We start from the raw sequence: 27,359 nt of genomic DNA on the forward strand, positions 1-27,359 counted from the left end.
CGCGGTGTGCAAGGGAGGGAGGTGAGGGTGCAAGGGAGCGAGTGTGGCACTGCAGGGGTGTGACAGGGATATGTGTGTGTGTGTGTGTGTGACACTGCAGGGGTGTGACACTGCAGGGGTGTGACACCACATGGGTGTGTGTGACACTGCAGGGGTGTGCAGGGGATGTGTGTGACACTGCATAGCTGCGACACCGCATGTGTGTGCCAGGCAGGCTGTGCCCTGCAAGGTGTGACACTGCAGGGGTGTGCAAGGGATGGGGGTGACACTGCATGGGTGTGACAGGGATGTGTGTGACACCGTATGGGTGTGCCAGGCAGGATGTGTGTGACACCACATGGGTGTGTGTGACACTGCAGGGGATGTGTGTGACACTGCATAGCTGCGACACCGCATGTGTGTGCCAGGCAGGCTGTGCCCTGCAGCATGTACACAGAGCCGGGTGTGCCGCTCTGCACACCAACACTGCACCCCCACACCCCCTTGCACACTCACTCGCCGTCCCCTCCCAGCCCCGCTGCACGCTCAGTCCGCGCCGGGCCTGCGAGGCCCCGTGGCTCGCCGCCACCCCACACGCACACAGCACCGCGGGGCTCCCTCACCACCTTTATTCCCGCGCCGTGCCAGCAGCAGGGCCCTCCCCGCGCCGCTCCCCGGCCGCCCGCAGCCCCAGCAGCCGCTCGCTGCCGTCCCACAGCGCCCGTGCCAGGCGGTCGTCGCGCCCCNCGTGAGGTAGCGGCCGCTGAGGGGCTCGAGGCCCGGCCGCGTGGCGCAGGCCAGCACCGCCCGCGCGCCCTCGGCCGCCTCCAGGAACAGCAGCCAGGCCAGCGGCAGCAGCAGCGGCTTCAGCCAGGCCGGAGCGTGCCGGAACAGGGAGGTGTTGACGAAACCTGCGGGAGGTTGGCACATGTGGGGGGTGTGTGCCACCCTGCGTGCGTCCCAGTGGACGGGCAGGGTGTGTAACTGTGATATTTTATGAAAAATGCTTTGCTGGGGTTTTTTTTTTCTGCTGGGGAGCCTCGGGGAAGAAATGTAAACAACAAGTGTGTGCTGCTGTGGGGTGCAACAGGTGCAGCTGAGATTGGGGCATGTTGGTTGTTTCTAATTAATGGCCAGTCACAGTCAGCTGGCTCGGACTCTCTGGGAGTCACGAGCCTTTGTTATCATTCCATTCCTGTTCTTTCCAGCCTTCTGATGGATCCTTTTCTATTCTTTATAGTACAGCTTCAATATAGCATTTCAATATCATAGATATCATAATATAATAAACCAGCCTTCTGAAATATGGAGTCAAGATTCTCGTCTCCTCACACAAAGCATCAACCATAAGGGTGGCCTTGGTGATTGTCCCCATGCTTGTCCTGGCTGTGCAAGGCTGGGGTGTGTGCATCTGTCCCAGGTGAGGACAGGTGCAAAGGGAAGGGAGAAGAGGAAGAAAAGGAAAGAGGGGAGAGGAACATGCAAAGGGACACATGAAAAAGGGCACGCTGTATGAACAGATGTGTTGTGCAAGGGGACACTGCAAAGGGAACACACTGTATCGAGGAACAGAGCGCAAGGGGACAAGGTCCAAGGGGACATGCCAAGATAAGGGACATGCCATGAAGAGAGACACTGTGCACAGGGACACATGCTAAGGGACACATCATATAAAGGGACACATCATATAAAGGGACACATGCTAAGGGCCACACTATAAAAAGGGACACACCATATAAAGGGACACATGCTAAGGGACACACCATGTAAAGGGACACATGTAGAAGGCCACACCATATAAAGGGCCACATGCAAAGGGACACACCATATAAAGGGACACATAATAAAGGACACACCATAAAAAGGGACACATGCAAAGGGCCACACCATAAAAAGGGACACATGTAAAGGGACACATGCAAAGGGACACATGCAAAGGTCCACACCATAAAAAGGGACACGTGCTAAGGGCCACACCATGCAACGGAGAGATGCTCCCTTGCATGGTGTGTCCCTTAGCATGTGTCCCTTTATGTGGTGCAGGAACTCCCTGTGAAAAGGCTAAGCAGGCCACCACCCCACAGAGGGCCCCCACGGACACGAGGGTGTGCAGATCGCAGCCCCCAGGGGCGAGCTGGCTCCTACCTGGGTGCACGGCGTAGCAGGTGACCCGCGTGCCCTGCTCGCGCGTGGCCAGCTCGCGGGCGTGCAGCACGTTGGCCAGCTTGCTGTCGCAGTAGTCCTGGAAGGCAGGGAAGGGCCCCGAGGGCGGCCGGCCCAGGCTCTCGGGGCGCAGGCGGCCGGCGCAGTGGGCGCTGGAGGCCACCATGACCACCCGGCTGGGAGCGCAGCTCCGCAGCCGCTCCAGCAGCAGCTGCGTCAGCAGGAAATGGCCCAGGTGGTTCACCTGGAAGGCCAGGCTGAAGCCATCCTCCGTGGTGCCCCCGGCGCTCACCCCTGCGCGGTGAGGAGGCGATGGCAGCCTGTGGTGGTGCCCCGGGGGTGCTCAGGGGGTTTGGGGTCCCGGCACTCACTCACCCGCGTTGTTGATGAGGAGGTGCAGCTGGGGCTCCTGGCGCAGGAAGGTGCTGGCGAAGGCTCTCACCGAGCGCAGGCTGGCCAGGTCCAGGTGCATGAACAGCACCTCGTTGTTCCCAGTCTCCTGTGGGCACAGCGGGGCTGGGGCAGGGCCTGGGGCTGTGCCCTGCCCTGGGTTGGGGCCGGAGCCGGCCAGGGGCAGGAGGATGTTCTGGGGACTGGATCTTCCCAAGGGCTACAGTGTGCTGGGACCCCGCAGCGTGGGAGGCTGCAGTGGTACAGCGTGCCCCACCTCGGGGTGCCCGGGATGCGCTCTGGGGGTGTCCGAGGGGTTGTTCCTGGGGTGTGCCATGGATGTACCCGTGGGGGGTTTTTGGGGGTTATTCATTTGATGTTTTGAGGTGTCCTGTTGTGTGTCTTGGATGGTGTTCTGAGGGTGCCCAGGGATGTCCTGGGGGTGCCCAGGGCTGTCCTTGGGGACTCTTATGGGCATCCCTGCGTTGCTGAGGGGATGCCATGGCAGAGTCCTCAGGGTGCCCATGTGGTATCTGGGGGTGTTCATGTGATACCCATCGATGCCTCACTGAGGGTATCCCGGGAGTGTCCTGGACTTGCCCGCTGGGTGCCACGGGTCCCCCGGGGGTGCCATGGGGCTCGGGGCTGCCCCGTGTGTGGGAATGCCGGGGGTTCCCGGGGGTGGCGCTCACCCTGCGGATGCGGCTGGCGGCGGCCTCTCCGCGCCGGGCGCTGCGGGTCGCCAGGATAACGCGGGCCCCGCAGCGGGCGAGCTCCAGCGCCGTGGCCGCGCCGATGCCGCTGCTTCCCCCTGCAGCGGAGCGGAGCGCGGCGGTGAGCGGGGCCAGCGGGGCCCCGCTCCCGCCTCCCGCCCCGGCGGGACCGGGCGGAGGGCGGACGGGGCGAGGTCCGAGCGGCTCCGGGGAAAGGAGAGCTGGATTCGTGGCGCCGTGGACAGAGGGTGAGTGCGGGCCCCAGCAATATCCCGGGAGAGCGGCCCTGCCCCGGGCGGTGGGAGGGAGGCACGGAACCTCGGGCGGTTCCGGTGGGAAGGACCAGCGGAGATAACCTAATCCAGCACCTCCATCTCGAGCAGCGTCCTTCAGAGCACTGAGAAGTGTGTCTGGACAGCTGAATATCTCCAGGGATAGGCAATCTGCCACCTTTTGGGGCAGCCTGTTCCAGTGCATGGTGAAGAAGGTCTTCCTCATGTTCAGGTGTAACTTCCCTTGCTCCTGTTTCTGCCCTTGCCTCTCCTTCTATTGCTCAGCAGCCCTGAGAAGAGCCCGGCTCCATCCCATCCCCTGACACATCCCCTTCACATCGCTGTATTTGAGAATAGGATCTCCTCAGTCTGCTCTTCTGCAGGCTAAACAGGCTCAGCTCCCTCAGCTTTCCCTCATAAAAGAGGTGTGCCAGTCCCTGATCTTCCAGGACACTTTCAGGCTATGTCTCTCCTGTCCTGAGGAGCCCAGAACTGGAAACATTTGAGGTGAGGTTGGGCCACAATGAGTTGAAGCTATCCCAGCACATTGCAGGGGTTGGACTTGATGACCTTCAAGAGTCCCTCCCCTACCTCAACCAATTCCATGATTCCATCATCTTCCAGTCCTCACCCTCTTCCCACATCCCAGGCAGGACCACCAGGGTCCTTCCATCCCACCCCAGCCCTGACTCCCAGCTCAGGCTCCTCTGCAGTCAGACACTCTGGGGAAGCTCCAGGTTGTGGTGACACGAGTGAAGACAGACAATCGAGAAAACAGAATGTGAAGTATTTTTTTTTTATATACAGAATACAGGAAAGTTTCTGTAAAGTCTAAAACGTTACAATTACTATGTACAGTGGAACTAGCTGTTCTGCTGCAGGGAGGTGGCAGAGAAACAAAAGAGACAGACAGGTTACGACAAAGGATCTGCTACAATAGACAATTTGAGGAACGTCATACCACATGTAGCACTGTACACAGCTTTAAAACATTGAAAAATGCCATCACTGATGTATTTACACAGAATCCAACACTTTTCCTTATCTGAAATAAAAAATAGGATGGACACCAGGAAAAGAACTCATTTCTCACTGCCCATAATACACAGTAGCTACTTGTAGTGCAACCATAGCAGGGAGGGATGGGAAAAATAACTGTGGGAAGAAGAGCGCTTCTTTACATTAAATAAAACAATGATATTGTATAGATTTGCTGTATGAAAACTGTATTTCTCTTTTAATATAAAACTATTGTCACTGGCACAAAATAGAACAAGTTTCTGATTATTTTACAACTGCATGGGAACTATCTGTCAGAGAGAGTCCTCGAGTCAGACAGCGGTCACCCCTCGCTCTGACGCGTCCTGCTCTCACTGCAGTTTTCCTTTTAAAATGAAATGTATAGTACAAATATATGTGCAAATGCCCCTAAAACTTGAGCAAAAAAGAAAAATTAAAAAAAGTTAAACGTTCTTCATTTCATGCAAACGGCGTGTGAACAGTCTCTGGGCCGACACAGAAAAATCCCACCTCGGTTTGTACATTTTTGCATTGTAAAGAGTCTGAGGGCGTTTTTCCTTACTCCAAAAAGCTCTCTTCCTAAAAATTCCTAGGGAACTGAGTTGGACCGCAGCACGGGCACCTGGTGGGGTTTCAGAGAAAGCTTCTCCTCCAAGTCCATATCTTGTACTAAGGCAGTGTCCCCCTTGGGCTGTTTGGTCGCAAATTCGGTGATGCTGAAAACGAACTGCAGGCAGCCCAGCTTGATGTAACTGCCGTGGTGGAGCAGGGCCGTGCCCTCCCAGCCAGCCCCGCTGCCCCCGATCAAACTGGAGCTGCTGGCTTTGCAGTTACAGGGTTTTCGATGCTGCCCTTGTGCCTGTGAATTCATCACAGCAGCTTCTTCATGCGCCTCCTCTTCCTGTTTTCTGCTTTTATGTCGTTCTGGAAAAGAATAAAAAAAAAATTGGTAAGGTTTGGGTAGGTCAGCAGCAGCTTGTTTTCATCAGCAGGGGTTACTGTTGAGGTGCCTCATGGGTAAGATCCTCCAGCCATGAGGGATTTCAGTCTGCACTGAGCAGCTGATCAAAGGGAAACTGGAATCTCCTCACAGCCCTGGAGAGGTTGAGGCATTTACATATCTATTCTGGCAGCCTAAAAAGAGGAAGCTGATCAGGTGAAGAGCAGGAGTGAGACATGCAGGGACAGAATGCCTGCAGCACAGCCCAGATCTCCTCACAGCCTTGGAAGGGAGGACATGCATGGGGAAATGCCTCAGGCCTGCTCCAAACTGGCTGCTCATCGGGACCTGGAGCTTGGTAACTCCTGCCCTGGAGGCTGGAGTAGGGTTTAGGTCAGGGCACAGAGCTCCCCAGGCTGCAGAGGAAGGTCTTGTGTAACCCCAGCTGAGGGCTGTGGCAAGGCTCCCCTTTCTGCAAGGGGTGCACCAGCCTGTGCAGAACAAGGGGCACCAACAAGGAACTGGTTTCCACCTGCTCCTGCCCCCTCTCAATTAACTCCCTGTGGTGGTGGTACAACACTCACTTATCACACTCTGCACTTTGGCAACAATACTGCTGGGAGGAGTGGGTGTCATCTTCTCCGAGAAGTCACACGAATACAGAACATTGTCCACGGTTGTCCCATGCTCACTGTAGTTCAACAGCTCGTAATGCTTTGTATTCTGGAAAGAAAGGGAGAGGGGGGAATCAAGACATGAGGTCACAGAATGGTTTGGGTTGGAAGGGACCTTAAAGACCATCTTGTTTCAGCCCCATGCCCTGGGAAGGGACAGCTTCCACTAGAGCAGGTTGCTCCAAGCCCCATCCAACCTGGCCTTGGACACTGGTTTGGGGCAGCCACAGCTTCTCTGAGCAACCCATGGCAGGACCTCACCAGCCTCACAGGGAAACATTTCTTCCTAATACCCAATCTAACTCCCCCTCTGTCAGTCAGAAGTCTGCCCACACACACCTCTTTGGAGCACTGAAACACAACCCCTTCTCCTTGTTGCCAGTAGTTGTCAAATAAGAGGTGGTAAATATCCTCCAGCTTCAGAAACTACCAACCTGATCCCCCTGCTCCCAGAACAACCAGCCTTCCTGCAGGAGCTGCCTTCTGGCAGAGAAGGAGCGCCAAGGCAAAGTGGGTTTTACCTACTGCACTGGAACCAACACATCTTTTGGGAACAGGATATTCAAGCTGATGCTCACAAAAGCGAGCATTTTACAGGTGCACCTGATGCAAACTTGGCTCAGACCTGTGCCTAGCAGGACGAGATGAGCTTTGGAAAGCAGGCACAAGATGGCAAGAGGGATGCCACGTGCTGCAGCAGCCTCAGGACAGAGGCAGTCTGGGATTCATGGCCTTGTGCAGGCTGAAATGCCAGCAGACATTACGGTGACATGCAGCGTTACACAAGCGGCGTCATGCTCAGCTGAGCTTTGTGGAGGATGTTGACAGAGCAGAGAAGATTTCAGGTTAGCTCACAGAAATCATCTGAGAGCTCAAGACCTCGTCCCTCAGGGACTACAAGGCTTTAATCAAGATATAAAAACTCCATGTTCAAAATGGAGTAGGTTTTGAAGGAACCTGCTAGACTACAGAAGGAGAACCTGCAGAGAGAGCTCCAGGAAGGGGAATTCTCCCTCTCCAGAGTGACCACAGCCATAGGAGGGTCAAAGGTCAGTGCCTGGAGCCTGATTTATGACTGACCACTGTGAGGAGATGCTTTCACTCAGATTTATGGTCAGGATCCCATTACTGAGTGTGTTTGGAAGCTTGCAGGGCACTGGAGGAATGGCCAAAGGTGGCTGTGGGTTAATCCTGGATCCTGCTCTGGAGCTGGTTGACAAATGGTGACAAAAAAGACTCGATCTTGCTTCAAAGACTGTTTCCATGCTAAGAGACATCTCCAGCAGTGCTGTTAGTGGCAGGCCTGCTGGTCTGTTTACTTCAAGAACAAACTAATCTCTGGGCTGTAGCTAAGTAGAAACTGTAGGTTTCTGTTTATGCTGTGAGCTTAACTGAAGTTTTAGCTAAATAAATAATTTATAGAGAATTGCAGATGCTATGAATGCTTTGCTCCCCCATCACACTTGAAAACAAGAGACTCAGAGCAGTTCCCTGGTTTGTTCCAGCTGAGGTTTGATGTTGACACATGAAGTTTAGCTTTTATTAACAACACATCCAGATCAAGAAGTATCAGATCAAGTCTATGTCCTTTTCTTTCCCTAGACACCAGCAGTGACAGTGCTGACTTGTGGCTAGTCCTTGCCCACAGGCAGTCAGAGAAATCATGCTGGCAGAGCTCTGTGCTTCAGAAAAGGGTTTGACAGAAAATGCTGACACAGCCTCCACTGAAGTAAAACCCAGCTCTTACTTTGTTGTCCAAAAAAGGAGCACCACACAAAGACGACCTGCTGCCTGCATCTCCAGCTCCTACTGCCATGCACACCAAAAAATAAATAAATAATAATAATGAAAAAAAAAAAAAGATCACTCAGGCACTCACCTCATCATAGAATATGCAGGCATGTTTGCCAGACACATAGTTACAGTGACCATAGCTTGTAAGGCACACATCCATATCAGCTCCTGTCATGGGGGAGGACAAAACAGGCTCAGTTCATATTGGAAAAAACCCCCAAACTGTCAGCAGCAGAGAACAACAGACAGAATTAAACTTCAATTAGCAAAACAACAGGGGAGCAACTGCTTTTGTCCTGCTCCCAGGACTGCATGAATAATGCTTCGATAAGCCACCAACAAAGTTTCAGTGGGGGAAGGGAGCCAGCAGCTCCACAAAGGTTAAAGAGCATTTCACTGCTCCTGGGTCTACCCAGAGCACCAGAAGAATCTAAGCAACAAGAAACAAAACCTGCAAGCAAACCATAACTCTCCTCTCCATCAGTCAGGCATTAAAACTCTAAGACAGCTGTTCTAGTTATGACAGCAGGTGACAGAGCTGCCACCCACACAGACTCAGGCAGATGGGGGATTTCCACACTTCTTGGTAGTGCAGAATCCCAGCACAAGCGGCCACAGTGAGTCTGTTTCCTTTGACACCCACTTGGCAGAGACCTCAGGGAGGGTTCAGGGAGAACCAGCCTGATCCTGAAAGGTCAGGGCAGGAAAAAGCTACTCACCTGTCCCAATGTAGAGGGTTCGATAGCACATATTGACTGCACCCCCCAAGCCCATCAGAGGATAGAACACCGCTCGGGCTTGCACTTCCTTTCTTTGCGCTGCAAGATAAAAAGAAATTACTTGAACAATGTTATCAGCTGGGAAAACTGCTTGACCCCAGTGTCCCTAGCTTAGAAAGCACAGACCCTAAGGAGGATGCAGTCAGATTTGGCCTAAGCACCAGTTCCCAGCCCTCTAGGAATGTTTGTGCATTAAATGTATTTTTGCCAGTCAAAGAAAATGGCTTTCTCATAACCCACACAAGCCATGCAAATGGGGAGCATTAACACTGAGTGTGCACAATGGAGCCACGCTGAGGAACACACAAGCCTTCTACCCCTGGCTTCTTTCTTAATCTCTTCTACTCCAGGTAATCAAAGAGCTCAGTCTTTGCTCTCAAAGTGCCACTTAAAAAGAATTGGTGCTGGTGAATTCACCAAATTAACAGCAGCGATTTCATTTCTAGTGAAGCTGCAGGAAAAACACCTGGGCTGAATGGGGCTTGGCAGGGACAGACCCAGCCCCCAAGACAAGATGATTGACTGAGTGGACTCTTTTACCCTCAGGCCAGTCCCTGTGGCACGCTTGACAATGGCTGGTCCAGGGCTGAGCCTCCAGAGCAGCTCCAAGTTCAAATCACACACTCCCATGTCCACATTAACTGGACAGAAAATCTTCTGTGAAACAGATATTGAACTCCACTGGGCCACACAGGCCTAGCCAGGATTTCAGCACTGTCTTTTGGAGGAAAACCCCTTATACACAGAGTTTAAGCCTCTCCTGATACCACATCTGCAGGACAGCGTTACACCAAGAGGGTGAAATCAAAGAACAGAACACAAGGATTATGAAAGGACTGCAGAGTCTACAGCAAGAACAGTGGCCACACCAAGTGGCATCACAAGTTCCACCTCTGCCTGGCTGCCCTGCATGAATCCTTTCAGCTGCCTGAAGGCTCTGCAGGGCTCACTAAAGGCTTTGGATCTAACATTTCATCAGCAATGCTAAGCAGCCAGTTGGATGCATCATTCCTGCCCAAAAAGGGTGATGGGTTAAGACAGCACCAATCTGCCTTGAGAAAGGCAGACTGCTGAAGAATTCCAGACCAGGAAGGCAGCTCATACCACAGTCCTGCAGCAGCCATCCCAAGAAGACTGACAAAGCATTTAGGGAATGCTGTGATGCTAAAGGAGGCAAGCACAGAGCTTCAGAAAAAGATTACTGACTGACTTCCAAAGATCTTATCTGGGATATTTACCCCCAGGCCTAGCAGAGGGGGAGCAGAGAACTGCTTCCACAGCAAGGCTCTCCAGTTAGTGTTTGAAAGCAGATTAAACTGACTGGCTGTATGCAGAGGAACACGTTCACCCTGCAGCTTCAGGTGATACCAGGGATAATAAACAAAGCCAAACTCGGGAATCTGGAGATGCCAAGAGAAACTCCAGTTGTTTTCCATTACTGGCATTTGTAGTGGTTTCAACTTTACAGTGACATTCTGAACAAGCAATGACAATGTCACACATATATTCTGTGCTCCAGTTCCTCCTGTTCTTGCACTTGTATCTCTCCAGAAAGAGAGAGCAGGAATTTACAGATTTCTCTGGCCCATCTCAAAGGTGAAAGTGTAAAGAAAAGCTACCAGGCACCTGAGATGAACCTTCCTGTCTCTTGCTAATTCTAAGATGAATAAAACACAACTTCACTAGACATTTCCACAGAAAATCTGAAGGTACTGAAAGTATGCACACTGCTCAAATTTGTAAATAATTAAGCAGATGATCCTGATGGAGTTTCTGGTCAGTGGATATCCAGAGCAGGGGGATGAGAAGAAAGAAAAGTGAAAGGCAGCATCAGATACCAGAAGAAGAGGGAAATCTCCTTCAAGGAACAACAGTGGCAAATCTATGGCTCAATGTAACCCAGCTATTCTAGGGCTGCTCTTACCTTCAATGTGGTTTCCCACAGGAGATTGCTGATGGGAATTGACACTGCTTGCTAGAGACTGAGCTTTGGGAGGAAAGAGCTGATGTATTCTCTGCAAGGCCAGAAACTTGATCAGCTGCTCATCCAGCATATTTATCTCAATCTCTGTTAATAAACAAAAAGCAATTAGTAAGTTATTCAGGGAAAGAGTGCAATCTGAGCTGCAGTGGATTTAGCTGTCCCACTTACAAACCTGCTGTTTGCTTCAACAGCAAAGACTTGACCAATTCTGCAATATCAAGACTCCTACACACAGGTGAGCTATTATTTCACATCACCTCTTGTGAGAAGAGTGTGAGGACAGTGCCAGCCACAGCGGGAGAGCTCCAACTGAGGCAACAAGCAGAGGTTTGGGGCAACTAGGGTTGAAAAAAGCTGAAAATCTGCTGTTTTGGCCCAGAATCAACAGGTCAATAGAGATGGCCATTGCACCCCTCTGGACACTATGTTGGGTCCTTCCTCTGAAGCTCTCCTACCTGGTTAGAAAGCCCAGCCTTGCATCACAGAGACCTGTAACCCCTTTTGAAGCTGCTGCAGGCTCAGCAATTTCCTCCTGAAGGCACTTTGCTAACGTTTGCCATCTCTTGTTGCCAAATGCAACAAAAGGAAATAAAAACCAGGCCAGTCTAGGAGACTGACAGAAGCAGAAATAAATGCTAAAATTAACAGACCCACTGGAGCATCACCACTCAGGTGACTGCTCTACAACAAGATCTATTGCTGCTGGACTTTACATCTGCCAGGAGCAGCTCTGGATTGCAGCTAGCACTACAACATGGCAGGGCTGCAGGTTTCTGCATGTGAATTCCACCTGGAAAGCAGCCCAGTTGTGATTCTTCCCCAGAAAAGCTTCAGGCAGAAACACTTCATTGGTCTTGCTGCCTTGGCAACACTAGGAGCAGGGAAGCATGTGACATATTTAAGGTAATGCACACCCAGCCCCTCCCTCACCTGACTGCAACCCTTCTTTATCTCTGGAACTTTCCCTCGAGCAGAGATGGAATGCTTTAGGGAAGCAAACACACAGGGCTAGCAGAGACTGCTGATGAATTAAATACTCACCCCCATCCATAAATGCTTTCAGGGAACCAGTGAAGTCCAACATAGCTGCAGAGTTTGAAGTGAGTGATGAGGGTAGAGTTAAAGCGCTTCCTATGGCTAAGGTGCTGGGACTGACCTTACCATCTACAGAGAGAGGTGATGGAGAGAAGAGATGTCACTGTGACGTTCACCAGACATGCACCCAGCCCTCAGGCTGCCCTTGGCAGCCAAGCTGCTCCAAAATGACTCATTTTGCTCATAGTCATGCTTTGAAAAAGGCCTGAACTAGAGGCCAGGAGCTTTCTTCTGCTCACAGAAAGGCTTCTGTGTGCCTCCAACACAGAGCCAAACGTGGCTTCTGCCTCGTCTCCAGCTGCTGGAGGAATTCTTGACCTGTACATTTAATCTCCTGCTCCCTGTGGTGACACTGGAAAGATGAGCACCAACTCCCCAGGAGCTTGAAGAATTTATTAAACCTAAGAGACATTTGCCAAATAGCTTGTCTAGGTTTTAACACGAATAAAAAGCAAAACTGCCCTGGTTTTATTTCTACACTGTTAAAAAGTCTGGGGTGTACATCATTGTCCAGAAGGAATGTGACAGTCAAAAGCAGATTCTATTATTTACAAAATAAAATCCTCCTGCTTTGGAAGTGACCATGCAGCTGAAAGAGGCAGTGGCAAATGCCAAGAAACAAAACCCCTGTAATGTGTTGTCAATACCAGATCTTCCTGAGCTGGTTTGCATATAATTACTGAAATTTATGGCAAAAAAGTCATGAGCAATTTGCATTTTTGTACTCAGCAGTAAAATTTGCACACCACAATTTTTATTATAAATATATAATCCATCCTGTTTGATGGAAAATTTAAATGTTTACACCTTTCCCAAGAGACACTGCAGCAAGTAATGATTTTGTAGAACACAAGCTTTGCACCAGATGCAATTATTTAACATGTTAAGTAACTGCAAAATTATGTAGGGTTTGCAGTGCTCTTCAAACCACAAGCAAGAAGTTTTCTGTAATACAGTCTCATTTCCTCCACCAGAACTTCTCCCAGCCTTGCATTTCTAAGCAGGGCATGGTCAATTCAGCAGCCTCAGAGTAACCAAGTTTATTCAGGAGGAGGCCAAGTACCCTGGGGACTGCTTCCAAAGGCGAGGCAAAGCTTAGAAGTTACTCATTGAGGAATTTTAGAAAGGATTATAAAAATATGTTGCTCTGTTGCTTTACAACCACCAGACCTGAGCCACTCCACACAAGCCTGACAGTGAGCAGGCTGGAACTGCATGAGAAGTGACACACAGCTCTGTCACGTGCTCTTCAGTGACTGCTCCCACCCAACCTGCACAAAGGCTTTGCTGGTGTGAGCCTTGAGCTGGCGTGGGGAGGGAAAAGGAAGAGAATGCCATATGTGAACGTTTATTCTAGCAACATTTGAGCTGTGGGCAGTTACTCCAGCATCTACCAACATTTCTGACTTTATGTTTCTACACTAAAAGTGGTTATATAACTCTATTATATACCTTGCTATAATTTAGCAAGTTTTTTGGGTACAACTCAGGATCCCTGGCATATCCAAGTCTGTAACTATCCTGTGTCAGACCAACAGATCCTAAGCAGATTCACCTTCCCAAGCCCACATTTCTCCAACATCAAGGCTGTGCAGCTGAATACTCCAACACCTGCAGTAGGGGACACAGCCACTGCCTGTTACTCTGGATTAGATCCCAGAGAGCTGCTCTTGTGAGAAGGACTGACTACCTTGCAATCCAAATGGCCATTTGAAACAAACCAGTGGTTTTACAGCAGCACTGGGGTTTTAAAGCAGCAGCTGTTGAAACAGCGAGGCAGCAGCCAAGTGATATAAAGCTACTGTTGCTTTCAAGAATTCAACTGACCTACTATCCTGCTTGTCAGGACAGAGTTCCCCACTCAAGTATAGGCAGACAGCAAAAATACATCCCATGGCTCCTATAAAGAGACCTGAGACAGAGGAGACCTGAGAAACTTCTGCTGGCTCTCCACAGAGAGCCCAATTCCCAGTCAAACGAGGGCACACTGCTACAGCCTTGAGATTTCAAATGAGGTTTAACCTGAGCTTTTCTCAGCCCCGGGGCCAAGGTCAGTGGCTCAGCACGTACCTGAAGGTGGTGCTGGTGAACAGAATCTGTTTGTGGACCCAACAGCTGAGATGCCATCTCCTGCAGCCTGGGGAGGGGTGAGAGCCCGGGTGGCACTGAGCGGGGAGCCCCCGGCCCGCAGCTCCGCCGTCAGCGGCGGCCCGATCTGCGTCTGCACATTCTTCCTTTGCAAAGTGCTGGTGGTCTCCAGGCTGCCACAGGAGCTCGATATGGACGTAGGCAAACTCGTGACCGGCGCAGATCCCCTTTGTGCACAAGAAACAGGTCCTGCTACGTTCTCTGTTTTGACAATGGTTCCAATGGTGTGATTCACAAGTCCGCAACTCGCCGGGGGCGTGAGGGGCCGAGGCCACGTTTGCCGGTGAGACAAAACAGGTATTGTGTTCCCAGAGCCCGTGAGCCTCTGGGAGTCAGTCAACTGTGCTGAGGATTCGGATGAGACGCCATAGAAATGAGGCCCGTTCACTTTAATGTCAGAGGCTGTCGGCCCGTTCGAAGTCCCGCAAGAAGACGCCTTCTTGGATTTATCTATACAAGAGCTGCAGTTAACATCTTCCTGTGACAAAGTCTGCTGGGATTGCGAGGAGCTCAAGGAATTCTGGGTGGTAATCCCTGAGGTGCAGGATGACATGGAATAGAGGGAAGGTGTGGGTGCCTTGTCAGCTGCCTGGTAAGGGTTGGCGAGTGAGCCATCTGCCACAATAACAGGCTTAATATCAGCCTTCTCTGTTTGTTCAGAGTCCCAAAGCGAAGTCATCTGCTTAGCAGATAAATGTTTCAATATGCTGCACTGGAGCGCAACAACACTACAGAGCCACTGGAAGGGAGAAAAAAATAAATATGCAGGTTAGCTCTGGAGGCAGCAGTGCTCCAACCTCTACAGTTGCTCCATCATTCACCCAGCTAGAGGAAATTCAGCTGCTGACTGCTTAGATGCAGTGTGGAACTACAGCATCTGCTCTGGAGCTCATCTACAATTTGGAGAAAATTTTGTCCAGAGGTATAAAAGCGTAATCAAAATTATGTAATGTTTATCTCCATGCTGGAGGTAGGACAGAGAGGGGCTGAGATTAAAGGAGGGAGAAGGCAGCATTTCCTCACTTCCAAACTTCTCCTTCTCTTCACTTGTTAAGTGCTGCAAGTCTTCAGCCTCAGGTTACAAACACACCTTCACTAATTTGGGCTTCTAGCCAAACACAACCCTCCAACTTACTCTACAGCATGTTGGAAAGAAATGCTGCTCTCTCTCAGGTATAGGAAGTAGAAAGCTGGGGTGGAGAGCACTTTCCTTTTACACAAAGTGGAGGAAGACCAAAAGATTTATTCTAAGTTTTAGGCTCCATGGTGGATGTGCACCTGTCACATAAAAGAAGCTTGTCTGTGCTAAAAGAAGGACTTGATTTCTCCACTGATAGCAACTTAACATGCCTTTACACTGTGGAATCTGGCCAGAAGTTTCATACAAGATTTAAACACTCATTTGACCTTGATTTACATGCCCAATTCCATCTGCAATAAAAAGCGACCCAGAAAAGGGACGTTAACTTATAAATAAACGTGTCAGAGAGCAGCCTTACATAATCAAAGTGCAAAGTATTTCCCCTCAGCCACGAAATAAAGATGACGTCTAGACAGAAGGCCCTCGACTCCACTCTTAAGGCCAGAGGACTATTGCACCACTTCCCTGAAGTGTCAAATGAGGAATTTTACATCTCACCTGGAAAGTCAAAGTGAAGTTTTAATGCACAAAGGTGTCAGAGACAAGACAAGCTATCACCTTCACACACAAGCTTGAGATTGGTTTCCTAGACAACTGCTCCATCACGACTGAAGTGGAAGGGGATCTTTGTACCAAAGCAACTACACGCACAGAGTCCAAGCATTTGACTTAATTTACCTCCTGTTGTTCTGTCTGGCTGGCTAAGTGCTCAGTGTTCAAAAGGTGCTTCTGCAAGGGTTCCTCAGGGATCCCGTTACAGATCAGCTCGCCATCTCTGATTGCTGCAGGCGCGAGTAACGGGGGTGGAAGCCGGTACTGGGACTTTATAGCATCGGGAACCTGCATTGTGGAGAAAGAAGATCACACATGAGAACAATTATTTAAGAATGACTAGTTAAACCAAGTGCTTGATCAGCACTAAACTTTGCATTTGCTGCTTTCTCACCCAAAGGAACCCTGCAGATACATTGGAAGTATCAAGGACTGAGTACTTTAAATTGATGTAGCCATGCTGAAATTAATAGGTTTTATTCCCTTAGGTCAGGCATGACTTTGGTACAACATGGTGGCTAGAGCATAAGAGAAGTCATGAAAAAACAGCCAAGGGAAGTCTGTATGGCAGTTTTCAGGCATCCTACAAACAAACAGAGCCCCAAATCTGACTGTAGGGCCACCTTCAGGAAATTTTGTGTTGTACTTTTTATGCTTGTGCCAGATTTAAGTGCTTACTTGTACCAATTGAGCCTTATAGTTGAAGGAAAGAAATCATATTCCTACAGGTAGTGAGTGCTGACTCCCAGATCTCTCACCAACACAATCACTCAGACTCTGTCTTCTTCCTCCTGCCCCAAGGATTATACTGGTTTCCCTTCCAAACTAAAACACATACACAGGGGTTTTCACCCAGCACTACTTGTTACACATACCTTCAGACCTTTCCTCTTCACTGACTGAAGAACTCTGCGATTCGGAGGGTGTTTCTTATGGATTCGGTTTAAGAAATCCACTTTGACAACATGCTGAGATATGGTGTCCTGGAACCGGTCAAATACTCGGCACCGATTACTCAGGGTCAAGTTCTTCTGGTTCAGCTGGGTGATCAGATAATGCCACAGGAGTTAGGGATCTGCAGGTCACTCTAAGGCACCCTAAGACTTTCATAATGCCTCGTAGCACTGGCAGTACAGCATCAGCTCAGCTTTAGACTATTTGTTTCCTGCAGCACTAACCATTTCTGTTAAAGGGCACATTGCTGGAGATGAATACAAAAGCATTTAGAGGCCGACTAAGAAGTATCAATGCTCTCAGAAGCAGTTTGTCTGGGAAAAAGCTCTTTGTTTCAGCCCCCTGTTTCCTGAGTATTTAAGTCTCAAGTACACTGCTTTTCCAAAAATGAAAACTCCCTCTTGGAATGAAACTTTTTTGGGTTAAGCATGCAAAGAATTACTTCCCCTATTTGTAGCACTGTGCTGCTTTGTATCCCAGTTCTGGAAGCTCATCTAGATCTTAAAGAGTCCAGTCAAAAACTAGACATGCTGTCAGTGAGCCACAATCTGAGCTGTCAGCTTCAGTTACAGGAAGGAGTTCCCCCATCTTTATATCTTATTGCAGAGAGCAGCATCACATTCCTTTGGAGAGTGCGTTGCTTGCAGCAGGAGCTTTACAAGCGTTACAGGGAGCAATAAGAGCTCAGAAGCTGTTTTACATTTGTTGTGCTTTGTCCTTTAATGGACCTGCCAGGTTCCACTCCAGCATCCGGTTACCATACTGCAATCATAGTCCTGCTTACCACCACGTGTTCTATGTGATTTGGGCACATCCATCTACCCAGAGGCATGGCAGTAAGCGGTGGCTCCAGACAATCCATGTGGAACAGGAGTGGGCAATAATCACACTGGATTAGAGGTGCCACTCTGCAGCTCCTGAGAAGAGAGAGCCAAATCTTATTCCCTGTACAGAGTATAAATAGAACATTTGGGCAAGCTTGGCTGACCACTTCAGTTTATCCTCTACACTGTTGTTTGCAACAAAAAGTAGGATTTCTGATTTGTAACTTGATCTGTATAGACCTTCTTTAAGATCCACTCAAGGCAAAAGCCTTTATTTGAAGGAAAATTCAGAGATCAAAAGGAAATCTCAGATTTAGGTAATTTCAAGTTTCCTTAGAGGAATTATGTGTGATGCTGGGACGTGTACATCAACAAGATGTTCTCAGAACAAGTCTCAAACACCAGAAAAACAACTACACCTGAATCCCCAGGCTTTAACAAAGCCTTTGCTCTATGACAAAGTCATCAGTTGTTCTCCACAAAAGCCCACCTGAATCTCCATTCCACTTTGAGAAATTCACTCTGACTGGGTTTCTGAAATAAAGGTTTCATTTTCACTGACATTTTCAATTGGGATTGATCTATGCATTTTTTTATGCAGTGTTACAAAACCCATCAGTATTTTGTACTGGTTTTCAGATTTACAATTTCAGCACAATATTCCTATTTGCCTTGGGCTTATAAATCTCTCAGTAGATTTCTATTTCCTAAAGGTCACCTCCTTACACACTTCCTTCACAAACCATAAACAAACATCACCATTTACTAAACCACCATTACTTCAGAATATTTCTTTGCAGAAAAACACTGAAGACAAGATGGCTCAATCTTGTCAATCTTCAGGCTACATTTCAGAGCCCTTTACAGCTGGACCTACACTTGCTGTGGTGAACACCTGTTATTTAGCAAAGATGAATATTCTCCCATTTGTTTAGAGGATTGTAAGTAATGTAGAATGGAAAAGGAAACAGGTAATCTACTTTTTTCAGCAAGAACTTTGCTCCTGTGAAGGCTGCAGCCACACTGAACAGCTTCCCTGGAAGGACAAGTACCTGTTGCATGTGAAGCAGACCTTCACCGGCAAGGGAACCAAACCATTGTGGTCTAACTCGTGTTGTGCTTTCTTGACATTCTTTCCTGTGGTTTCTTCCTTTCTCCTCCTCTTACTAGTACCTGAAAAGGAAATTTTAGAAAGCTTTGTGTTATCCACATAGCAGAGGTTTGCCTTCTGGTAGATACATATAATCATCTCAGAAAAGTCAAAGATTGCTGCTTAAGGAACCTCTATCAACCACTAAATCTAGCCTTAAGTGACAGAGACTGTCTTTAAAGGCAGATATATTTCACACTTAGTACTTTCAGTGACACCCTATACATTTAGTCACTACTTTGTTACTATATTACTGCATCATAAATCAAAATCAAGTATTTTGACAACTGATTTTTTTTTCATATTGATGATCTAGTCTAAGGTGAGATCAACAAGCATCCAGCACAAGTTCTGATGGACATGATGTGTAGTTGCAGTGTCCCCACAGATTTGGAAAGCACCTGCTGCTAGGCAGCTGGAGGAGAGCCAGAAGCACCTCTGCTTTCACCAGCGAGCACCACTGGAGCCACAACTGTCACAGAGTCAGGAGGGAAAAGAGGAAAGATGGCAGCAGGATGCAACTGCAGACATCTTCACTACAGCAGACAAGGCCCTGCTCACCTGGAAGTGCTGTGGTGCAGGTCAGTTCATTCGGCAGCTGGAACTGCGTTGGGTTCCTTTCCATGGCAGCAGCAATAAGAAGCTCAAAGGGTCGCTTCAGCTGGGGCTGCCCACAGTCCATTTCTGCAATGGCAGAGTCATCATCCACGTCAATTATGTCCTCATCGACATCATTCTGCTCTGAGTTGGGGGTCTCGGTGCTGGCATTGGATGTGGGAGTGCCAGGCCGGCTCGCTCTCCTTTCCAAGATCCTGGCATGCGCATTAGCCCTGATGCTGCTGCTAGACCTGTCCAACAGGTCTGCGTCACTGGTGGGGGAGGTGGTCCTTTTCCCAGATTTGTCCACCAATCCATTTACCTGCCCCAGCTCTTTCTTCTGTTCTCGCTTCTGCACGACATGAATAGGCAGGCTTATCATGGAGGCCACAAACAAAGCACATCAACCTTGACAAATATGTGATTGAAGACAAACAGCATCTGAAAACGCTTGAGCCACGCACTACAACTTCCCCCTTGCAGTCATTAGAGCCTCGATCAAGAACAGTCTGATGGCAGCTAAGGTACAGGTGACAGAACAGCTGAGGAGAACCAAGCGTGGGGAAGAACATTACCATGTGTCTCTCCTTTCAGGGCAGCTATACTTGAGTCCAGATCAGGACAACATTTCACAGCATCTAGTCCTAAACATCTGAAAATCAGACAAGTGTTTACTTTGCTACCAACACTGAGAAACTCTACAGCAAACTGTTCACTGTTGATGCACTTTACTAACCCTGGCACTGCATACAAACCCATCAGAGGCTGAGAAGGTCAGCTTGAGAATACAAGCACAACATACAAACAAAACTCTGCTATCTCCTGATGACAGGAATCTTGAACAAGATGCAGCAGAGGAAAACTATAGATTGCCATCACCACAAGATCCATTTTGCAACAGAAGGAGATGTTGTATGGCCTGGGATGGGCAACTGTGCACTGTTCCAGCATCACCCATATGGAGGAACCAATCTACTCCATCACTAACATGGTCTGCAAAGGGAGCAAAGTGTTTTCAGGCAATTTTTAATATAGAAAAGTTGGGTATTTTCTCCTTTTCTCTCTCTTTTTACTTTATTATTTGTTTTTTGATTTGTGACCTTCATTTCTATTGTTGGCAGATGGCTGAACAGTGCCCTGGAAACATAACAAGGCAATCACTTCATGAACAAAAGGCTGAGCACACAGTTTTCTTCCAATCTGTTTTGGGTGTCACTTCAAGGGAACAGTTGCTAGATAGCTTGGTGCAGTTTCTAAACCCTCTGCTATGCAGCCCTACGTGGTCACAGCAATAAGATGTTTACATTGTGCAAGACAGCTTCCTGGAGAAAGAGCATCAAGGCAAAAAAAAAAAGACAAGCTACAATATTGCCCAATCATCTCCTTCCCATCCTGTTCAACAGCCCAGGAAATCATAACTCACTGTGATTTCACCCTCTGCTGATGTACAACTGCTGTGAAGTCACTCTTCTAAAAAACACATATTAAGTAGAATCAGAGCCCTGATGGCAAAGCTGTATTAATGTGACTGCCATTCTGCCTGTAGACAGCTCACCTCCTCAAGCACAGGAGCCATTCCCATTTCCTCTGTGCCTCAGCTCTCCCTCCTTTCCAGAAATGGGGGGAAGGAAAACAGTTTAAAAGGTACAGATTGACAAGAAGGTATCAGGCACTTCAGTTTTACTTCCTAGTAGTGAGGTTAAAATATCCTAAGGGTCTCACCAAGGTTTCTTTAAGCCCTTTCCTAACAAAGCCCTTTGCAAACATGAGCACAAAGAAGCAGCTCTGGTTGTCTAAGCACACATGAAGGGAGAGGCAGGTATAAACCACAGGATTCAGGTTTCAGAGGGCCATTTGGAAGGGCAGGGATTGTGTCTGTCCCGAGAGGCTTTACCTTGCGGCGCACGGTGCAGCGGTGGCACATCCACTCCCCCGGCGGCAGCATCTCCTCGCTGAGCGGAGGGTTGCTACAAGAGAAACACAAAGCAAAGCTTTACTGTTATTTACTGTCATCTCTGGAACTCTTCTCACGTACACAGCCAGAGTCAGGGCAGCTCTGCAGTTCCACTCCCAGGCACTTCCTTTAATTTATGGTGAAGCTCCCTGGATTCGCTCTCCCATACATCCACTTAGCCAGACACCTCCAAGAAGCCAGTCTTCCATGACACCCATCTCAGCTCCACGGTTTCAGAGCACTCTCAGACTTGAACAGCAAAGATAAATGGAAGATTCACTGGTGTGCCACACACATACTCCCCCCCAAACACCACACCTCCTTAAATAACTTGATTAGTCCATGTGAGACTACACAGATTCCTGTGCAGCAAGCACAGTCATACATCCAGGCATTTCCATCCCTTGAATTTGCAGTGAGTCCAACTGAACGAGCTGCCATGAGGTTTACCCACCACCTCCCATGTACTCCATCCCTGGGCACACTTACTTAATGGTAGAAACCACCTTCTATCTTAAGACAACCCAAATACTCTTACAAGTGTCACCATATCCAGCTTGCCTTGGCTACGAAGCACAGGATACATCCTACTCACATGGATCTGCACTTACTATAAAAGCTGTATCACAGTGAAATGACATTCTCATTTTGATGCTAGAAATAAACCAAAGCAAATTAGACTAAGGAGTAAGGAGGACTATTTTGAGAAACACTTTTCCTCAGTAAAAGGCAGAGCAGCATATGTTAGATGATACATTTTCCTTACAGATCCTACTACTAACTCAAGTACTTTCCAACACCTCTTTATCATTAAGATTTGTTATTTGAGCAAACTGCTGAGTGTGGCAGGGAAAATGTACCTGCTGGCAAAACCCAGCCATTTACCATGCAGTGTGGCTTAACATAATACTTCTAAAAGTTCTCCTGAGTTTTGCTAGAGGCAGCTCTTAGCAAGTCTGCTCTCTTGTGCTGAACACACGGATGCACTACCACAGGATCTGGAAGGATCCCACTGACTGGGAAACAGATTTCAAGGATCCACTGGGACTGACTGGGTTACAATGGGATCAAGAAGTACAGTAGCTTATAAGGCTGGCCCAAGAAAGCCACACAAGCATGGGAAGCTAGATGTTGGTTCATGGCAGGAATCTCTACACTGTTTATTGCACCTACAAATACCAAACCAAATCTGAGTTAAGTTTTCCAGTCTCCAGCCCTGACAAGCCAGGGAGGATAAGATGCATACTTGCTGGCCAGGAAGAGCTGTGCTTTGCAGCAAAGGGAGAGTCTGTCTTCCTCGAGAATCTTGCTCCTAGCACAGGGAAATGGCACAGGATCCCAGCCCAGGCTCCCAAGCCCGGACTGTGAAAACAAACACACTTCCTTTGTTTAAACAGAGTCCCGGCGAGCCTTGCCCCGAGCTGGCCCGTGTGCCAGCGACTGCCTCTGCAGGTACTGCAGCCATCCGGGGTCACACTCCCTCTTGCAACACTGTGCCTGGAAGACTGAAGAAGAACACAGCAAGAGCCAAGCTGGTAATAACCTCAGCATTTCTGGTGTCAGGCTCCGGGGAATTCAGTAGAGCCAACACATCTGGCAGCCATTTTGAGGAGGAGTGCAGGGTTTCAGAGGCCTCCGTGTTCCAGGCGCTCCAGAAACGCAGCGCTCTGCATATATGCACTGACATACCTGCAGCTTATGTTTCTCATTTCCTGGAGGGCTTGGATGAACAAGAGATCAGGCTCTAGATGAGAGCACCAAAGCCTCCACTACTGGCTGCTTCACCTCAAATGCTTGGATGAAGCAGTAGCTCCCTGCCCCAAACGAATCTTTTGCTAACAGAAGCAGGGAAGGGGGGTGGAAGGAGGAGAGTAACAAATGATCCCCGTGTGCTTGCTGCAGCATAAATCCAAGCTGAATCCTAAGGTGCATCCTGCAACAGCTCAGGTTTTACTCTTGCTAGAAAACAAGCTCTTAGATCTGCATCTGCAGCAAGTATGGATTCATGTGGCCCATTCCCCTCTCCCCTCCCAACACCCCAGGGCAAAAAAAACCACAGACTTTGATTTGTTCCTAGTGAAATTTCACCCTCTGAAGCTCCCGACGAGCGTGCCTGGACTGCTGGGAACACGTCTGCCCCATTCCGCCGTGCGGCGTGCCAGGGATCCACACGCTGCCAGATGCCTCCGGTTATTTGTTTTAACTGTTACCTCAATCTTACGCATTTTACAATGAAACAATTAATACCACAGTGAGCCTTGAGAGGTGCCTGGAAGAGTCAGAACAGGTTTCTTCTGCAAGTGTGTATGTTATTGTCCCATTTGCTGGGTTTGAACCATGAAATCCTACATACGCCGTACTATTAAAGAAGCATTTTAATGAATGCTGCTACTCAAAGGCCTGTGGAAGGAGGGGAAAAGATTCGTTTCAGAGCAGCAGAAAGGTTTTAGTGCTCAGACAAGCCTCCTGAGGTTTTCTGCTCACTGTCAGGGCCAAGCTGCGATAGCAAGTGTATTAAAAGACTGATTCTGCCTCTCCTGGTTAATGAACTGTTCATCAACGCAGCTCACCATGCTAACAAAGACTGATGAAGCCTGCTCCTGCACTGCTGGCCTCGCAGCAAGCAGAGAGCACTGCCTGGGTCTCAGCAGAAAGCCAGGGAAGAGCTAAAGAATGCTGTTTTAATTGACTAGGTATGACCACATTCTTCAACCTTTTACTGTAAGCATAAAAGAAACGGATTTTTAAATCTGAGCAAGATACTTGATCTTCATAAGCAAGGTAAGAATTAGCACTTTGGCAGGAGCACCACGGCCCTTTTCTCCCTATCTTTCATGGGTTCATTAGCATGCACAGCTCCAGCCGCCAGTGTTTGCTGCCAACAGGACCTGGAATTGTACAGCTCCCACTTTATCTTCGGTTACAACACATCTCCTTTCAACTACACACCAGTCAGTTGCACTTTTCAGTACATTTTCACTAATCCTTCATTTCAGAAAGTTTCCCCTTCTGTCATCACAGACAAGAGTGGTGGCCTCTGCTGTTTACCTGGGGGGTTTGGTGTGACCCAAATCAAACCTGCTCAGCAGAATGTGTTTCTGCATTTAAAACAAAGACAGCTCTGAAAAACACAGGCTGACTTAAAAACACCTGGAAGACTAACTCATACAAAGCCTCTGAAAATTAAAGGAGATGTTTATCACTGTCTAGTCAAAAACCACCACACTGCCTACGAAGTCACTTGCCATATAATATCTGTCTCATAGCTTTTTCTCAGAAAGTTAACTATCTCCTGAAATTCCTATCAGATGCATTGTCAAGCATTGCTCTGCCATGGCCAGAATGCAATGCTCTATCCCTTAAATAAAACTTAAATGGCTATGACAAAGTAAAAAAATCTTCAAGAGCGTATTAGGAGTTTTTATCAAGCAAACAATAGCATCAAGCCACTTAGCTTTTCAATTTCACACTCTGGGGCTCTCATACATCAGAAGCCTGTTGTCAAGTCTAAATCCTGTAATTACTCCTCACTTTGCTGACCTCAATAAATAGGTAAACAAGTGCTCCAAGGAATGGCACCTTCTCCAATACAAACTGGGCCGTAGCTCTCAAAGGAACCAGTTATAAGCAGACCTGAGGTTATTTACACACTGCATTCCTGGCCATCTTGCGTCAAAGGCACGTTGACACTACTTTTGGACCCACCAGGATACAGCCAGCTACCAGCTGGGATAATGGTGGCAGGAAAACAAACCAGTGCCTGCTGAAGCTTTCTTCAATAACTCCTCTTTCACGTCAGTTGTTTTCAACAACTGGACATAAAATATTTTTTTTTCCTATGCAGAGGAAAAATAGTAACACCATGAAAAAATGTAGGCAAACACATTTTTTCCTTCTCAGGAAACTTAACTGACCAAGACTCAGTGACAGGATGATAATGAAGGATGCTAGATATGTTTGCCAGATAAGGGAAGAAGGCTTTCAACTCTTCTATGGGACTCCTATTTATCCCTATGATGGATAGAGCTACAGCTGTTCTAGCAGCTTCATAAAGAACAAGGCTCCCTGGCTTCCTACAGCAGGGCCTCAATGGCAGCTAAAACAAACCAGGAAACCAACCTCACTGTCAGGGCATTACAAGAGCCCCATTGAGAACAGGGAAAGTTGCATCATTTACAAATTCAGCTTTTTGGAACATTTTTACTGTGCCCAAGTTACATACTTCTGCTCACGGCTGCTCCCAAACCCCGCTGGAGGAGGACACCTGGAACCCTGAGCCTCTACCTTAGACAGAAGAAAACCACACCAAACAAGCCAACAGCTGCAGCCTGCAGCAAGTTCCTCCCCATTGCAACTCCCTCACCTTCCTCTTTTACTATTGCATCAACACAAAGCTCCTGAAGACAGAAGTCAGATTTCAATTACCTCAGAGGTGGTTATTAGGAAAACTATCAGCTCCCTCCTCTCCTCCACTGTTATTCCTCAAATTATTCAGTGAAGTCTCCAAGTTCTGCTCATTGACATGGATAAATTGTGACACTCAGCTGTACAACAAGAATCTTCCAGGAAAAGACAAAGATTTCTCAAGCACCAATGCAGAGACCACCAAACTTCAGAAAAGCCCAGCATAATTTTTGTTCTTTACTCATCTCTAAGCATGACCTGATCACATTAAAAATAACAGTTTCAGCAACTTTCTGGCCTCAGTTAGGCTCACACTGTTTATAAGTTATACCTATTTTAAGCCAGAAGCACAATTCACATTAACTACAGAGCATCACCCACTATACTTCCACCTGTGATGCAACAACTCCTGAGGGAACCTGTGAAAAAAGCTTGACAGCACACAGCATAACTTTTTTTACACTGAAGTGAAAGTCTTGAGCATGGTCATAAGAAGTTCTAAATTAGCAACATCCAGCAAGGACTCCTGGACACCACCAAACAGGTCAGGACATGATTATTTTGGCTGCCACTATGCAAGGAAGGGAACCCAAGTGACTGTTTCACAGGTCACCAATTATCCCATCATCTGGAACGCTGCATGTGCTTAGTGTGCATCTTTCCAACAGCATGGCCAGAGCTGGAAATAAGGGTTCAGCAACAGACAGAAAATAGAAGCAGGATTAAAACACCATTATATGGCAGACAGCAAAGAATAAGATGTATCCAATGAAAAAATAAAGCTACACTACATAATCTACATGATGCTACAAGAGTGGAGGAAGACTTTAACTCTTCAAGGTTTAAGTAGCAGCTTTGCTGGGTATGCCAGATCCCAAAATTCCCTTCAGTGTGTGCTGATTTTTACTATCCAGACCTGCCAGTGTGTTCAACATTTCAAGGGCTTGGCCAGCAATCCCAGCCTCTGGCAGCAGCACCACCCTGCTCCTAAGAACCAGGTACCATTTCATGCGTGTATCATAAATTTTGTGAGTATTCTGTGAATTTCAATGCCAATGAACTTATTTACTTGAATCCATCAAACCACTCCTGCTACTCCCATCCTGGGAAGAGAACCTCATGGAAGCAGGGTGTTTGTCTACCTTACCTCAGCTCCCTTCCTGCCTCCTCCTGTGCCCTCGTGCACAGGCAATCCTGAAGTTCATGGGCAATCAGGGAAGATTCTCCAAGACACGAAGCAGAACTTTTTTGCCTCCAACCTGATGAGCAGGAGGGCCCAATAAACTGGATAAGCTGCATGTAAACATGTGATCACCTGATGTAATTAGTTACCTCTATTTATAGAAAGAACCTGGCCCACAGAGACCATTCCCTAGACAACCTGTTAGTTATTACCCTCATTAATGTCCAGCTGACAAAAAATTAAAGGAAGTATTGTTTTCTAAGATACCAAATTTCCACACATAGGTAAACACATACATATATAAAAACAAATATGTATTAAAGAGTGTATAGTGCCACTAGAACACCAGTGAGGGCTTTTGATTATTATTTTTTAATTAGTTTGAGTGGTTATGAACTCTGATATTTGAGACATATTTGCCCAGGGAACCATCCAGCTTTGTATTTATAAGTAGAAACCATGGAAGTTGACAGAAGAATTGTTGACTTTGAAAAATGTGGGTCAGACACAGAAATTCAGACATTTTGCACATCCTGACTCCTGTTTCTTTCCCAGGCATCACTCATGCCTGTGCAGCAGACAATAGTAACAATAGCCTGAATTCAATGTCCAGGTTCATTATTAAGTGTTCAGGTCTTTGCAGCACCAT

At 48.0% G+C, this 27,359-nt stretch overlaps 2 protein-coding genes across 2 annotated transcripts in view; both read right to left on the reverse strand.

The window, feature by feature from the left end:
- Positions 1-587: 587 nt before the first annotated feature.
- Positions 588-3,401, reverse strand: DHRS13 (dehydrogenase/reductase 13; the record flags this gene model as incomplete). The annotated part of the gene is given in 5 exon segments (XM_039720876.1): positions 588-726; positions 729-890; positions 2,125-2,436; positions 2,518-2,641; positions 3,225-3,401. Coding segments are annotated over 5 exon segments (894 nt in total), but the record flags the coding sequence as incomplete, so codon positions are not given.
- An 887-nt stretch (positions 3,402-4,288) lies between these two features.
- The window catches only part of PHF12 (PHD finger protein 12), a 31,599-nt gene continuing 8,528 nt past the window's right edge, over positions 4,289-27,359 (reverse strand). The window contains exons 3-15 of the mRNA XM_039720516.1: positions 21,064-21,136; positions 19,134-19,521; positions 18,475-18,595; positions 17,383-17,515; positions 16,520-16,684; positions 15,771-15,932; positions 13,874-14,690; positions 11,750-11,872; positions 10,649-10,792; positions 8,665-8,763; positions 8,031-8,113; positions 6,062-6,200; positions 4,289-5,461 (exon numbers count right to left, since the gene is read on the reverse strand). Of these exons, the coding sequence (XP_039576450.1) occupies positions 5,127-5,461; positions 6,062-6,200; positions 8,031-8,113; positions 8,665-8,763; positions 10,649-10,792; positions 11,750-11,872; positions 13,874-14,690; positions 15,771-15,932; positions 16,520-16,684; positions 17,383-17,515; positions 18,475-18,595; positions 19,134-19,521; positions 21,064-21,136 (2,782 nt within the window). The 3' untranslated portion in view covers positions 4,289-5,126. The remainder of the gene's footprint in view (positions 5,462-6,061; positions 6,201-8,030; positions 8,114-8,664; positions 8,764-10,648; positions 10,793-11,749; positions 11,873-13,873; positions 14,691-15,770; positions 15,933-16,519; positions 16,685-17,382; positions 17,516-18,474; positions 18,596-19,133; positions 19,522-21,063; positions 21,137-27,359) is intronic.

This window comes from Passer montanus, unplaced genomic scaffold, assembly GCF_014805655.1.
Source record: "Passer montanus isolate IOZ18808 unplaced genomic scaffold, ASM1480565v1 scaffold44, whole genome shotgun sequence".
Taxonomy (NCBI): Eukaryota; Metazoa; Chordata; class Aves; order Passeriformes; family Passeridae; genus Passer; species Passer montanus.